This window comes from Culex pipiens, chromosome 1 (assembly GCF_016801865.2).
Source record: "Culex pipiens pallens isolate TS chromosome 1, TS_CPP_V2, whole genome shotgun sequence".
NCBI lineage: Eukaryota > Metazoa > Arthropoda > Insecta > Diptera > Culicidae > Culex > Culex pipiens.
Window position 1 is genome coordinate 99,245,569 of NC_068937.1, and position 16,213 is coordinate 99,261,781.

The window sequence follows — 16,213 nt, forward strand, 5'->3', positions numbered from 1 at the left end:
TCTAAGTCCCAAAATAATTTGGCTTTCGAAATTTTTCTAAGTCCAGCGAAAACTTGATCAAACATCAAAATATCATCTCATGATAGAGGGGTCGAATTTTTTTCAAAGTCCCAAATAAATAAATTTTCGAAATTCTGCTAAGTCCAAAAATATCAAATAGAAATGAAAATAAAACATTTGATGATCCACTGTCTAGGAACATAAAAAGTATCATGAAATTCGGCGGCAATTTTTTTAGTTTTTGGAACAAACAAAAATCATGCCATGTTCACAAAAACAACTCAAGTTATTTTTTTGTTCGTCCCATGATGCGACTTTCTGCCCGGGATATTCTTGCAAAATCCATTTTTGCATAAGAGTTCAATAACAGTTTATGTTATCATAACAAAATTTGTTATTGGTCTGATATTGATTGAAAGCCAGAACAACTTGGGAATAACATTTTTTGTTATGGAAGAATAACTCCAACTGTTATTAGGATGATCGGATTAGTTGTTAAAATAACAAAAAATAATAACAAAGATTTGTTCGAAGAATAACATAAAATGTTATTAGTCTGTTATTACAATAACAATCCAATAACAAAAAAATCATAACGGCGAATAACAAATTTTGTTATAAATAACATAAAATGTTATTGGCCTAGTATTTTCCAATATCAAAAAATGTTATTCCCAAGTTATTACCGTCTGCTCGGGATGCCTTTTGAAATTGAAATTTTGGTTAACATAATAATAAAAAACTAAAACTTATAAAATTAAAGCAATAGTTTTTTTTGGCTGAATTTTATTTGGATGAATGAATTTAATTTACATTTGATGATTGCTAATTTTTGTGGGTTCCGTTAAGCATTTCTCAAAATTGCTTTGAATTAGGCAATCTTTTGAATATGAACGGCTCTGAATTTGATTTGTATGATTAAAATGAGAAAGTTGCATTCAATAAATACAAGAATCTCGTATTCCCCTTCCCCCTTAAAATCCATAAACTTCAACCATCAATCCATGCCCTGATACTCACAACGAAAAAAGCAAGCTGTTGCAACTGTTGTGGGCAAATTTGAGAAATAACAAATCTTTTACTTTGCTCTGTTACACAGTTCCAGCTTCTGCTTTCATTCACAACATCAGCGGGCAGCGGGAGAAAAGCACTTCATATCTCTTAATGAACAACAAGCGCCGCGTTCCACGTCCGCGCGGGGAGTTTTAGCGTTGCAAATTGAACCCAAATGGAAAAGTTTCAGCGCAATTCATTTGAATACTTTGAGTCCCAATTTGCTCGTTTTCCCACCTCCAAAAGTTGAAACGATGCGGGGGGTGAGGAATTCGCGAAAAAAAGCAGAAATTTCCACGCAAATAAACCTCCAAAAAATGCGATTTCATCTTCCTTTTTTTTTCAGGGTCAATTCTTCTCCGGTTCGGAGCATCGCGTCTATCTGCTGGGCAATCCCGTCATCTGGTGGAGCAATCTGGTCTTTCTGGCGCTGTTTGTGGTGGTCTTCCTGGTGGAGGTCGTCAAGCAGCAGAGGGCCGGGGATCAAACCGAGACCGGTGTTGGTGATAGTGGTGAGTTTGTAATGTTTAAGCTTGGAAGCGACTAGAGTTGAACAATTTTAATTGTTGATTCGCAGACTTCAAGTGGCGATCCCTGAGAGCTTCTTTGTGGCTTTTTGGTGGTTGGATTTTGCACTATTTGCCATTTTATGCCATGGGACGAGTTCTGTACTTCCACCACTACTTCCCGGCACTGGTGTTCAACTCAATGCTAGCAGGTAAGTTATAATTGCTATTTGTGTACTGAAATTGAATCATTTTTAAACTGAACAACAACTGAAGTGAAACCTAACTTATATTGTAAGAAAACAATGACAGAACTGCCACTGAAAATACCGTTGGAACTTCCACTGAAATTGTCTCCTTTAAAACTGTCACTTAAACTGCCAATGCAACTGCCTCTTAAACTGAACTTAAGCTACCACAAAAGCTGGCAATGAACATACCGCCTAAATTGCGACTAAGACTAGGACTGAAATTGTGACTCAAACTTTGTCTTGAACTGCCACTGAAACTCCCTCTTCAAATCCCTCTTAAACTGCACCTGAAATTGCAACTCAAATTATCTCTTGAACTGAACTGAAACTGTAAATAAACTGCGACTGAACTGCCACTTAAGCTGGCACTTGAACTGCCACTAGAGCTATGATTGAAATGCCACTAAATTTGATCGGGAACTGCCTCTGAAACTTCGTCTAAAACTGCCTTTGAAACTGCTATTTGAACTGTCACTGAAATTGCCCTAGAAACCGCCACTTGTGGGTTGTTTGGGTGAGACTTAGAAAACTCAATTTTTCTGTTTATTTTTCTTTAAGCCGCTGTATCACAGCAACCAGAGGTCCAATCTTCAATGTCTCTTCGACAATTTTTTTAAGAATTTTTTTTTTGAACTTTTCGAAAAAAATATTTTTAGAAATGGTCACTCATGGTCACTATTTTTAAAAATCGAAAAACAGAAAATATTTCGCTAAATTCAAACTTTTGGTGACTTTATCCTAAAAATAGAGCCCTTTATCAAAAAATCTGTAAAGAACGTTTCGGTTGAAAATTCAATTTTACATTTGTAACGATCATGAATCACCCTAAGTGTGGTGCGTTCTTTAGCCTCCCTTTAGCAGCAACAGCGCCGCTAGTTGTGGAAGGCGTCACTACTGTGAGAGGCTCTTGACCCATCCCTCGTTTGAGTTCCATGAAATACTCAGGGTGGTACACTCAAATGGCACGTCGAACAACTTGGAGGTATTGGGCTGGGCTCTCTGTATTTGTAAATACGGTGGACTAACCAATGCTTATGGACCATCTGGCAACTGGTGATTGGTTGAAATTGAGGGGATATACGGACGTATAACGTTCAACGGTGTAGTAGTTGAGGCGGATACTTTGCACGGGTTCCCATGTACATTCCCTTTCCCTATTGAGCATTTCTGTCCGGACCGTCCACGAAGTCAGTTCAAGTGCAAGTGGTGAGAAAGAACACGTGACGCCTAGGAGAGTCAGCCATTACGTCAACAGGTAAAACTTCGCTAAATTTAGTTGAAAACCACATCTAATTAGCCAGAATGTTTGTACAGATTGGCTAACCCGGTACGACTTTCATCTTGCACCGGTTGAATTAGGCGTTAGAGAGTTAGTTCGGATAGAGTCAGGTAAGAAGATGCTGAATCTTTGTAACCTTGTGAACACGAAGCTAAAATGTATTTCGCCGCGGTAAACAGCACCCACAGTTTGCCGTGGGTCAAAATCTAGGGTCCCAAAAACCCTCCAGGAAGGAACCGTCCGCTACGAGGTTCTCCGATCGACTCTCCATCACCCTGGCACACCGGAACTGCTCGGCGTACCCTGCTCGTCTCCTGGGGCGCGCCTTCGACTTCGCGCACCCTCCCGGAAGTCGCTACGGTCCGTGGACACCTGTAAACGCCCCTCCGTCATCCTGGGCGTGGCCAAACGTGAGTGACTGGACTGTGGAACAGTTCATCCGCGAACCCCTCGACACGAACCTCTTTGCCGCATTAGGGGTCTGAAACTGTTCGACGAGTTGCATGCAACGTGGAAATCATCGCACGTCACATCCGCGTCGCCATCATCAGCGAGTGAGCGGCACGGCGGCGCGAGCCGAGACACTAACCACGGGCAGCATTGGTGAGCACGCGTGGATTACGCACAGTGGACGCAGAACGGTGTGTTGTGGTCAAAAACTCGAGTGAAGACACGTGACAAAGTACACAGCGGGCGTTCGCCCAGAACGAACCGCGCGGCCTGCGAGCAAGATCCCCGGAACCGCACCTCGTCGCCCAACCATCCTCGTACTTCCTGGTACGGCCAATCGATCCGCCCGGGCGCGGGACGCTGGTGTTTTTAGGCGCCGACCACGTGACCAGCTCAAGCGAAGGCGATCGGCATAAGCCACGTGCGGCTTCCGCACCTGATCCGGTGAAGCATTTCCATCGTTGGCTCGCCCAGCTTGGACCGCATTCGATCAAACCCGCCAGCGAGGTCCGCTCGGGTTCCTGCAAGTGGTGCGTGTACGCATAAGGCGAACAACGCGATCGTCGCCCGGTAGAATCAACAGTTCCTGAAGCCACGTGCGGCCTCCAAAACCTCCATCAACAGCACGTGAGCCAGCCGAACCTCCCGCAGCACTCGCCGGACGAGGCGTGAAGGTCAGATTAGTATTAAGAGGTAGTCTGTAGGAAAAGAGCAAGAGCAGATTAGAACGTTGACGTCAACAAAGATCTTGGTACCGAGTGTAGTCGCTCGTCAGAACTCAGGTAGAATCGTTCACCTGTAATGGAACCTTAATAAAACTTTGCTCAATGGAGGTTGACGGTCCGTTCATTAAGCGCTCAACTCGTTATTAACTTTTTATTCGCAAACGTTCTATGGTCGTTATCAATTTGGTCTCAATTAATCAATAGTTAGATTTTGGTTCGTTAGTCGTTGGATTTGCCATTTGGGAGTGTCACAGTGAGCTTTGTGTTTGAGCTTCTCCTTAACCTGCCCTGGGAATTGAGCCTCTGCCGGGCCATAGAAAGTGCTCCAGTAGTCTTCCTAATTTTGGAAGTGGCGCTGCACCACGGTGCAAAAGCTACTGGAGTTGGGGTTGGAACGCACGCACAACGTTACACATTAAAAAATGTATTTATTTTTTTTATGCAATTTCGATTTATTTCAAAATTCACTATTTTTCAGAAAATCATAACTCGGCGGCAGATTTTTGACCATACTTCTCTATAGCTCAAAAGTTTCTGATTTTTGTCCCCTAAAAAGTATAAAAAATCTCGAAACCGCCATAAAAACTGTCAATGAAAACTATTACTGAAATTGCAACCCTAAATTGTAACTGCCACTGAAAATGCATTTGAAACAGGAACTGAAACTGCCTCTTGAACTGCCTTTAAAATTGTCACTGAAATTGTCACAGAAACTGCCACTGAAACTACAACATGAATTGCTTATTTTGCGCAATTCTCACTAACCTGGACTTTTTTTTTATTTATCTATTTATTTATTTTTTTTATTTTTTTATTGTTGACTTTGCGCTAAATTTTTTTTTTTTTTTTTTTCTTAGCTTATTTTTATTAGGTCCTTTTAGGTGCTGTGACCAGGTTGGGACCGAGGATCAGTTAAACAATATATAATAACAAAACAAAACTCCTTAAATTCCATACTTGGAGATCATGTAACTGACGAGGGTTACTTGGTCCAAGCGGGTCTTGCAGGTCTTGAACCTGCCGATGTACTCGGAGAAAATCCCCCACAGCTCAGCCGAACTATAGAGTACCTCCCCGGCTTCCTTCTCCGTGGCTCCACCGTCTCGGGGGCCACCTTGGCTGCTTCCTGCGGGTCGAGGGCGATCCTTCAATTTTCCGTCCGGAACTGCGCCCGGCAGCGGAGGGAACTCCGCCGGCGTGAACGCCGGAACTGCTGGACTCTGCTTCTCCGCCTTCCTTGCCGGCGGTTTTGGTTTCGACGCCTGCTGTCGCCGCTGGATGAAATCCGCACGCTTGGGGCAGCTGCGGTCCGTAGCTTCGTGGGCACCAGAGCAGTTGGCACACCGCTTTGGCTGGGCTTCCTGGACTTCGCACTCGTCCGTCTTGTGGGGACCCCCACAGTTGTTGCACCTCCCCTTGAGGTGACAGTTCCTGGTTCCATGACCCAGCTGCAAGCAGTTCCTGCACTGGGTCACGTTCGGTCGCTTGTTCCGGTAGGCCTCCCACCGGATGTGAAATCTTCTCAAGCGCTTGATTTCACTCAGCTGCTTGAGGCTGGTGTACCCCTTGGGGAACGTAACAATGTACGGGGTTTCCTCTGACGAGGCGAACTCTCCCTTTCTCTTGATGGCGTGCACCTCCACAGCATCCAGGTTTTGCGATTCCTTGAGGGTCTTCTTGACGAATTCAGGTGAAGCCGACGGAAGTCCTCGGACGACGACGCGGAGTTGCCGCTCGCTTCGTTTCTCGTGGGTATAGAACTCCACTTTGTTCGCAATCAAGTGGGCCCGCGCGGTCTCAAAACGCTCCTCGGAGGAACACAGCAATTTGATCCCAAACGGTGTTAGCTTGTAACTTGGCTTGGTTGTGCACGGCGACATTACAGTCCTCAGCTTGGCGTAGCTCGTATTCTTTACCACCAGAGGTGGTGGTTTCTTGGCCACTGGAACCACTGGAACCGGTGGGACGCTTCCTTTCCCGGCTGGGATACCATTGTTATTGTTGTTGTTGTTGTTCCCCGCCAGCGGACTGAACTTGTTGTTGTTGAGAAGATTCTCCTCTGAGCCATCCCCGACAACGGCTCCGTTGCTGGTCTTCCTCCGCTTCCCCGTTCCATTTACGGAACGAAACTCGTCCCCGTCGGAGGATTCTTCCACCTCCATCCGTAAGCACTGTGCCGCGCCACGAAAACAGCAGAAAAAACAACCGCTGTCTCCGGCTGTCAGACGTAAACTGTGACTTTGCGCTAAATTATTACTATCGATCGCACTATTGCAACTTGTCAAACTGTAAGTAAAAAAAAAATGAAACTGTCACTGAAACTTCCACTTAAACTGTGACTGAAGCTACTACTTAAACTGTGACTGAAACTGTGCCTTAAACTGCCACTGAAACTGCCTCTTAAACTGCCTCTTTAAACTGCCTCTTAAACTGCGACTGGAATTGCCTATAAAATACCACTATTATTGCCTTTTAAACTGCCTATAAAACTAATACCGAAACTGCTTATAAAGCGAATACAAAACTGTTCCTCAATCTGGCAATCGTTTAGTTGCTGAAACTGCCACTAAATCTGCCACTAAAACTGAGACTAAAATTGATATTAAAATATATGATATTGCCTTTTGAACTGCCAATAAAACAACGACTAAAACTGTAATTTATTATAACTTCAAAAAATTATCTTAAACTTCCAATTAAACTGCAACTCAAACTGCCCGAGCAGACGGAAATAAAGTGGGAATAACATTTTTTGATATTTGAAAATACTAGGCCAATAACATTTTATGTTATTTATAACAAGTTTTGTTATTCGCTGTTATGATTTTTTGTTATTGGTTTGTTATTGTAATAACAGACTAATATTAATCTTCTCATTGAAAAGTGCCGGCGACAAAATTGGGCGAAAAGTTCACCGCCCGGAGATCGCGAGTTGTCGCGAGCGAATGAACACCGCGAAAAAAGATTCGGGGGTGCATTGGGGTTAAATGATCATTTCGTCATTCGGTTTAATTAAAAAATAATTATTTTTTCGTAAATATCGCTACTTTGATGCGATGTAATTCATTTTTACAGTAAATTAGGCATTGTTACATCAAATTTGACCTTTCAAACGCACTAGAATGGCCAAATTTTAAAACATCAATGTTTGCCAATTTGGCCGTTTTACCCCCAATTCCCCTTGTAGAACAAAAGAAAAGTTCATCCGCGGTCTGTCAGCAGCGCGCTGTTTTGTTTGCTGGATCAACATTTGGAAATGACGAACGTTGAAGGAAATCGCTCAAAAAATGGAAATTAACCGATTTCAAATGTTATGGCCGCAAATGAAAGGTAAGGGTGGCTAATTTTTGATTCCGATCTGTAAAACTAGTTCTGGCGAGGGTTCTGGGCACTGCGGCAATCGATTTAACCGGCGGGTTGCTTCCGGTTGCATATGATTTGAGGAGACGGTTTTTCAATCCACCAGGGGCTTATTCGGGGGCAACAGTTTCGGTAATCCGGAACTTCCGGTAAGTTTCATATTTGCAGTGTTTAGCATGAAAAACAAACTTAGACCAATCTTTCAAGTGTGCGCTCTTTTTGAGAAGGGGGCGCAAACCGAAGAAGAGCGCAACTCGGGGGAGCGTTATTTCGGGGTTTGAGCGCAAATCGAAGGAGCGTTATTGCGGGGTTTTGGCGTAAAATGGGATTTTCTTTTTCAATTTTATTTACAATTAAACGAAACATTTATATAAAGGGTCATCCACAAAACACTGATAATGGGCCATCCTCAGATCTGGGTATCCAAGAACTCCCGGATGTCATGGCCATAGGAGTTCCTGGAGGACCCATAATAATCCAACATGGCGAAGGGTAAAAGCAAAGCAATCCACTTTAACGACCCCCGGGTCTTTTGTGGTCTCTGTTGCAAGTTTCTACTCATTTCTAGGCGTACGAAGGTTATGTGTGGTGAGTCACCCAAAACCTCTTTTACGCAAATGGACCGACGTTTTACTTCCCCATCCGATAGAAGGCCAGGAGGATAAGGCGGGAATCGAACCCGCGCCCCAAAGCAAATTAGGGATCGGCAGCCGAAGCCGCTAACCACCGCGCCACGAGGCCCTCCCCTGGCGAAGGGTATCCATCGTGGTTCACTGAAGCAACCTGAAGCTATACCGATGGTTAATTCACCCATACACACAAAGAAAAAATACTCTAAATTTAAAAAGATGGTTCGTTGGATTAAAAGTTCGCGTTGGTGAATATTGGTAGAAAGTTCAAACTTTTCAATTTAAAAGTTGGAAAGTTTTTGATCCTACCATGCATTTATGGAACAAAATCATTGTATCGGTAAAAGTGTTTTACTTTTAATTTGAAAAGAAACCTTTTATAGCAAGAATAAACAACATTTAATACTACAGTGATAGTTTCAGAAAAATGGGCTTGATTCTAGGCTTGATTTTATGTTTATTTTTAAAAGTTTCAAACAGTATGTTAAAAAAAGACATTTTGTTATTGTATTTAACGCTTCTGGCCAAAATCCGAGTCCAAGCTGTACCGATTCTTATGGTACACCACCGGTCACTTCCGAAGACCCTAAGCTGGACAGTTCCGGATGGACGTTTCGACGCGCGACAGCAAAGTAGAGAACAGGATGGTCACGTTGCCGGCCTTCATCAGGACAGGTTTGGAGAAGTTGACTGTAGATTCGGCAAGGGTGATCGACGTTTCCCGGCTGGAAAGTGAAGTGCCTGAACGGGGAGTTCCAGATTCTGGAAGCGCATCCGGAACATTGGGTTGATGAGGCCCTCGGAACGGAATTCGATTTCGAGCACTTCATCCTCCTTCGAGAATGACACAGATTTTTTCGGCACGCTGTCCAGGTTCATTCGGCTGGAGCTGCGCCGTCGCGAGATGAGCATTTGTGGGCGGTTAGTTGCTAAAAGAGATGGAAGTTATTGAAGTTGGCTAGCCACTGCACACATTATCATTACTCACCGGTGTTGTAAACCGCCGGCACCGAGTGCAACATCCGCTCTGGCCACCTCCGATTATCCCGCTTCTCGTCGTCCTCCTCTTCGTCGGCTCCTTCTCCTCACCGTGAAAATCACCTGTCTCGTACTTGTCCAAAACCCGGATGTTTATCTTCTTTAACGCAATCTCGTTGTTCACGCAACGCTTCGGCAGCGCCATCTCCTCGATGATCTCGTTCCAGTCCTCGCGGGAATTGACCTTCAATCACCAATTCTGGGCCACCACCACCGAATACAACCGGTGCGAATCCACATTCCAACCTCCCATCCTACAAAAAAACAAACAAAATCAATCACAAACCCCACAAAAACACCCAAGCTTCCTTCTTACCCATTCCGGTCGTGGAACAGCTGCAGTTCCTGCAGGAAGCTCGCCTTGTCCTTTTTAAGGCACTTGACCTCATCCCGTACCCGCACCACCCTCCTTCGAAGGCGGAACGCTGCTGCTGTTTGACTCACGAAGGTTTCCGCTACCGATTCCTGGCTGCTGCCACGGTCGGCTTTGCTTTGCGTCCTAGAATCACCAGCACCACCAGACCCACCAAAGTGTTTGTTTACATTTGGAACTTAGTCGTACACGGTTACACGAGAACGTCAAAATGAAAGAAATTTTACAGTCGTATTAAAAGTTAAGACTTTTAAATCAGTTAGTAAGGAGATTTTCAAAAACTTTACCAGTAAAAGTTTTCATTTTTTAAACAAGAAAAAAACTTTCCCTCAAGCTAATTTTAGCAACTTTTTAAATCAAAAATAAGTTACTTTTGTCATTACGGTAATATTTTTTTTGTGTGTATGATTGGTGCGCTGGAAGTGGGGACGCGAAGTCGTGATTATTCAAGTTATTTTTTTTGGGTGCTTTTGTGTCGCTGTTCGTATGGGGTGAGTGATTGTGGTAATTTTACTGTCTGCATGTAAATTTATCAACTCACTATATGATTTATATAAATGTTTATATTATTCCTTTTCCTTTCCTGTAACACACCATCTCCTCATACCATATATGATCAAACTGTTTAAATTAACGAAACTTTCTAGGACAGCATGGGAACCATCTGGAGCATTTATATTTTAAATTACTGCTATTTTTTTACAGCTTCCTGGAATCATCTTAATTTTATTTATTATATTTATTATATGTATTATATTTGTTTCATTGATTATTTTTACAAAACTATATGCTTATTATATAATACACTAAAGACTCACATTTACACGTACAAACTTCCAAATCATTTAATACATTACGCATTCAACAATTTTCATCGGCCCGATGAAATTCCCCTAACCCCCATTCCAAACCTCCCAAAAATATTCCGTTCACTTTTAAAAGTCGCATGGGTTCCCTGCACTTTTGCCACTAGTGAACAACAAAAACATCCCGCCCCAAATCCCCACGGGACTGTATGGGCGTAGCCTTGGAGCACAGTGTGGAAATTTACGTTCTTAGATATTTTTGGATGTACCGGGCAGCAATCAAATTGTCTAAGACTATTGAATTGACCATTGTGGCACCCCCTACAGCGTGGTGCAGACCCGTAATGCTATGCTATGCTATGCTATGCTACGGTAATATTTTTTTGTGTGTATAGACCTCCGTTGATCTGGTTGATATCCAGGTCATAACTTCAAGGAGTTCTTAGAAGACTTATAACAATCCAACGTACCCCAGTGTGTCCATCGTTGTTCACTGAAGCTACACTAAACCCCGATGGTTTGACACCAACTGTTGTCAGACGAACGGGGTCACTTTTTAGTTTGACACCCCTTTTACACGGAGTTCACGCACACTACCAAACGTGTGTTTTGATAGTGTGCGTGAGCGCCGTGTAAAAAGTGACAGTTCGTCACTTTTTAGTTTGACTTTGACCAACCAACCAACGGGGTACAAACTAAAAAAGTGTCAAACGAAAAAGTGACCAACCATCGGGGGTTAAGTGTATACCGATGGTTAATTCACCCATATAGACCTCCGTCGAGACCTCCGTTGATCAGGTAGCTATCTAGGCCATGACATCCGGGAGTTCTTGGATACCCAGATCTGAGGATGGCCCATTATCAGTGTTTTGTGGATGACCCCTTATATAAATGTTTCGTTTAATTGTAAATAAAACTAAAAAAGAAAATCCCATTTTACGCCAAAACCCCGCAATAACGCTCCTTCGATTTGCGCTCAAACCCCGAAATAACGCTCCCCCGAGTTGCGCTCTTCTTCGGTTTGCGCCCCCTCCTCAAAAAGAGCGCACACTTGAAAGATTGGTCTAAGTTTGTTTTTCATGCTAAACACTGCAAATATGAAACTTACCGGAAGTTCCGGATTACCGAAACTGTTGCCCCCGAATAAGCCCCTGGTGGATTGAAAAACCTTCTCCTCAAATCATATGCAACCGGAAGCAACCCGCCGGTAAAATCGATTGCCGCAGTGCCCGGAACCCTCGCCAGATCTAGTTTTACAGATCGGAATCAAAAATTAGCCACCCTTACCTTTCATTTGCGGCCATAACATTTGAAATCGGTTAATTTCCATTTTTTGAGCGATTTCCTTCAACGTTCGTCATTTCCAAATGTTGATCCAGCAAACAAAACAGCGCGCTGCTGACAGACCGCGGATGAACTTTTCTTTTGTTCTACAAGGGGAATTGGGGGTAAAACGGCCAAATTGGCAAACATTGGTGTTTTAAAATTTGGCCATTCTAGTGCGTTTGAAAGGTCAAATTTGATGTAACAATGCCTAATTTACTGTAAAAATGAATTACATCGCATCAAAGTAGCGATATTTACGAAAAAATAATTATTTTTTAATTAAACCAAATGACGAAATGATCATTTAACCCCAATGCACCCCCGAATCTTTTTTCGCGGTGTTCATTCGCTCGCGACAACTCGCGATCTCCGGGCGGTGAACTTTTCGCCCAATTTTGTCGCCGGCACTTTTCAATGAGAAGATTAGTAACATTTTTAGTTATTCTTCCAACAAATCTTTGTTATTATTTTTTGTTATTTTAACAACTAATCCGATCATCCCAATAACAGTTGGAGGTATTCTTCCATAACAAAAAATGTTATTCCAAAGTTGTTTTGGCTGTCAACCAATATCAGACCAATAACAAATTTTGTTATGATAACATAAACTGTTATTAAACCCTTATGCAAAAATGGATTTGCAAGAATATTCCATAACACTTTTTGTTATTTTAACAGTATTTGTTATTGAAATGGCATGAATTTTGTTATTACCGTCTGCCCGGGTGTCCTTTAACTTAACTGAAACTGCAACAAAAGCTGCCATTGAAATTGTGACTGTAACTGCCAACTGAAAATGCTTCTTTAACTACCTCTTAAACAGTGTCTGAAACTGCCAATGTAACTGCTACTGGAACTGCCTCTTAAACATCAAAGAAAGCAGGCACTGCAACTGCTTCTACAACTGCCACTGAGACTGTCTCTTAAAATGCCACTGAAACTGCTTCCTAAGCTGCCTATTAAACTGTCTTTAAAACTGGCAATGAAACTGCCACTGAACTGCCAATTAATCAATCACTAGAACTGTGATTGAACTGCCACAAAATCTGGACGGAAACTGCTACTCAAAATGAACAGAATGTTCCACTAAAATCTCTCGCCTCTTAAACTTAATATGCATTTTAAACTGCCAATAAAAAACTGCCTCTGGAACTGCCATCTAATCTGAAACTGGCATAGCAACTGCCACTGAACTGTCAATAAAATAACAGCCACTGGAACTGCCATCTGATCTGAAACTGGCATAGAAACTGCCACTGAAACTGACAATGAAACTATCACTGAATCTGACACCGACGCTTGCATTGGAACAAAATGCCGTTAAAATTACTTCGGAAACTGGTTTTAAAACATCCTCTTAAACTGCTCCTGAAACTACAACTCTTAAACTGAACTTAAAATGCCACTTAAGCTGGCAACTGCCTCTTAAACTGCCCTGAATACTGCCACTGAAATTATGACTGAAACTGAAACTGCCCTTAAACTGCCTCTGCAACTTTCAATAAAACTGCGACTTAAACTGCCACTCAACTTGAACAGAAACTGCCACTGATTCTGAAACTGACTCTGAAACTGTGACTGAATCTTTGATTAAAGCTACCTCTAAAACTGACACTAAAACTCCCTCTTAAACTGCCTTCGAACTGCTTCTTGAACTGTCATAGAAAATAATCCTGATACTGCCACAAAAACTGCATCTTAAAACTGGCACTGAAACTGCATTTCAACTGTCACTTAAACTAAACTGCCAGAAAAGTTCGCATCTTAACTGCCACTGGTTCTGCCACTAAAAACTGGCACTGAAACTGGCATTGAAACTGCCGTTTAAACTGCCGTAGGAACTGTGACTGAAACTGCCTCTGAATCTGTATCTTGAACTGCAACTGAAATTACATATAAATTCCACTGATACTGCCACTGACTCTCAAACTGCCACTAAAGCTGTCACTGAGATAGTTTATAAAACTTCCTCTTCAACTGACACTGAAACTGCACTCAAATTGTCTCTTAAACTAAACTGAAAATGCCACTAAAGCTGACACTTAAATTCCGTCTAAAACTACCACTGTGACCAAAATTGCAAACTGAAACCACCCTCAAAACTGTTGCCTAACTGATTCTTTGACTGAACTTGCAAATAAAACTGCCATCAAAACAGCCTCTGGAACTGTGATTGAACTGCCCCTAAGTCTAAACGGAAACTGCCAACGCTTCTTAAACTGAGATTGAGACTAAAACTGCCCTGAAACTATCAGGGTAATTCTCCGCCAACTCACACAGCAGTTGCCCCGACCCCTCTTCGATTTGCGTGAAACTTTGTCCTAAGGGGTAACTTTTGTCCCTGATCACGAATCCGAGGTCCGTTTGTTGATATCTCGTGACGGAGGGGCGGTACGACCCCTTCCATTTTTGAACATGTGAAAAAAGAGGTGTTTTTCAACAATTTGCAGCCTGAAACGGTGATGAGATAGAAATTTGGTGTCAAAGGGACTTTTATGTAAAATTAGACGCCCGATTTGATGGCGTACTCAGAATTCCGAAAAAACGTATTTTTCATCGAAAAAAACACTAAAAAAGTTTTAAAAATTCTCCCATTTTCCGTTACTCGACTGTAAAAATTTTTGGAACATGTCATTTTATGAGAAATTTAATGTACTTTTCGAATCTACATTGTCCCAGAAGGGTCATTTTTTCATTTAGAACAAAAATTTTCATTTTAAAATTTCGTGTTTTTTCTAACTTTGCAGGGTTATTTTTTAGAGTGTAACAATGTTCTACAAAGTTGTAGAGCAGACAATTACAAAAATTTTGATATATAGACATAAGGGGTTTGCTTATAAACATCACGAGTTATCGCGATTTTACGAAAAAAAGTTTTGAAAAAGTTGGTCGTCATCGATCATGGCCATTCATGGTCACCCGCGACAGACACGGACGACGAAACAAAGAGAAACGCAAAAAGTAACTTTTTCAAAACTTTTTTTCGTAAAATCGCGATAACTCGTGATGTTTATAAGCAAACCCCTTATGTCTATATATCAAATTTTTTTTAATTGTCTGCTCTACAACTTTGTAGAACATTGTTACACTCTAAAAATTAACCCTGCAAAGTTAGAAAAAACACGAAATTTTAAAATGAAAAATTTTGTTCTAAATGAAAAAATGACCCTTCTGGGACAATGTAGATTCGAAAAGTACATTAAATTTCCCATAAAATGACATGTTCCAAAATTTTTTACAGTCGAGTAACGGAAAATGGGAGAATTTTTAAAACTTTTTTAGTGTTTTTTTCGATGAAAAATACGTTTATTCGGAATTCTGAGTACGCCATCAAATCGGGCGTCTAATTTTACATAAAAGTCCCTTTGACACCAAATTTCTATCTCATCACCGTTTCAGGCTGCAAATTGTTGAAAAACACCTCTTTTTTCACATGTTCAAAAATGGAAGGGGTCGTACCGCCCCTCCGTCACGAGATATCAAAAAACGGACCTCGGATTCGTGATCAGGGACAAAAGTTACCCCTTAGGACAAAGTTTCACGCAAATCGAAGAGGGGTCGGGGCAACTTTTCCCGATTTTGTGCGAGTTGGTAGAGAATTACCCATCATTGAAACTGCCACAGAAACTTCAATGAAACAATCACTGAAACGGCAACATCAATCTGCCACTGAGAATGCTTTAAAAGAGGAACTGGAACTGCTTCTTGTTTTGCCTCTTGAACTGCGACTGGAAATGCTTACAAAAGGCCAAACAACTGCGAATGAAACTGTCACTTAATTTGTTTCTGTAACATCCTCTTAAACTACCACTGAAGCTGCAATTCTAGCTGTCTTGTAAACTGATCTAAAACTGCTTTTAAAACTGCCGTTGAAACTGCCTTTTAATTTGCTACTGAAAAAACCTGGCCTTAAAACTGCTTCTTAAACTTAAACCATTTGAACTGCCACCGAAACTGCCATTGAAACTGTTATCTAAACTGCCTCAGGAACTGCCACAGAAACCCCTAGAAAATGGATAATGAAACTAGCATTAAAACTTAAACATAACACTGCCATTTTAACTGCCACTGAAACTGCCTTTGAAACTGCTACCTTATCTGCGAATCAAACTTGTTCTTAATTGAGTTATAAAATTCTAAAAATATTGTTTTATTTTGAATTATTCAAATGCTCCTAGAAGAAGGTTGAGAATCGCTGCTCTAAATTATTTCTAGGTTTGCTTTAATTTTAATTATTTAAAACTGTTTTAATTTGAAACTTTCTTCCTATCAAATTTGACTGATTACAAACATCAAATCACATAAATTCACTTCAATTCCATCATAAAAAAAAACTCAAAAAACAAACAAAAAATCCCTCCCTTTTCGCCAAATTCACAGCTCGTAAAGCCGCGCTCAATTAGTGGCTCGAGGAGCT

General features: G+C 41.7%; 1 protein-coding gene across 1 annotated transcript in view; it reads left to right on the forward strand.

Annotated features, from left to right (window-relative positions):
- Window positions 1-16,213, forward strand: part of LOC128092354 (protein O-mannosyl-transferase 2-like) — a 40,400-nt gene that overhangs the window by 1,161 nt on the left and 23,026 nt on the right. The window contains exons 2-3 of the mRNA XM_052706008.1: window positions 1,342-1,565; window positions 1,631-1,771. Coding sequence (XP_052561968.1) covers window positions 1,342-1,565; window positions 1,631-1,771 — 365 coding nt within the window. The remainder of the gene's footprint in view (window positions 1-1,341; window positions 1,566-1,630; window positions 1,772-16,213) is intronic.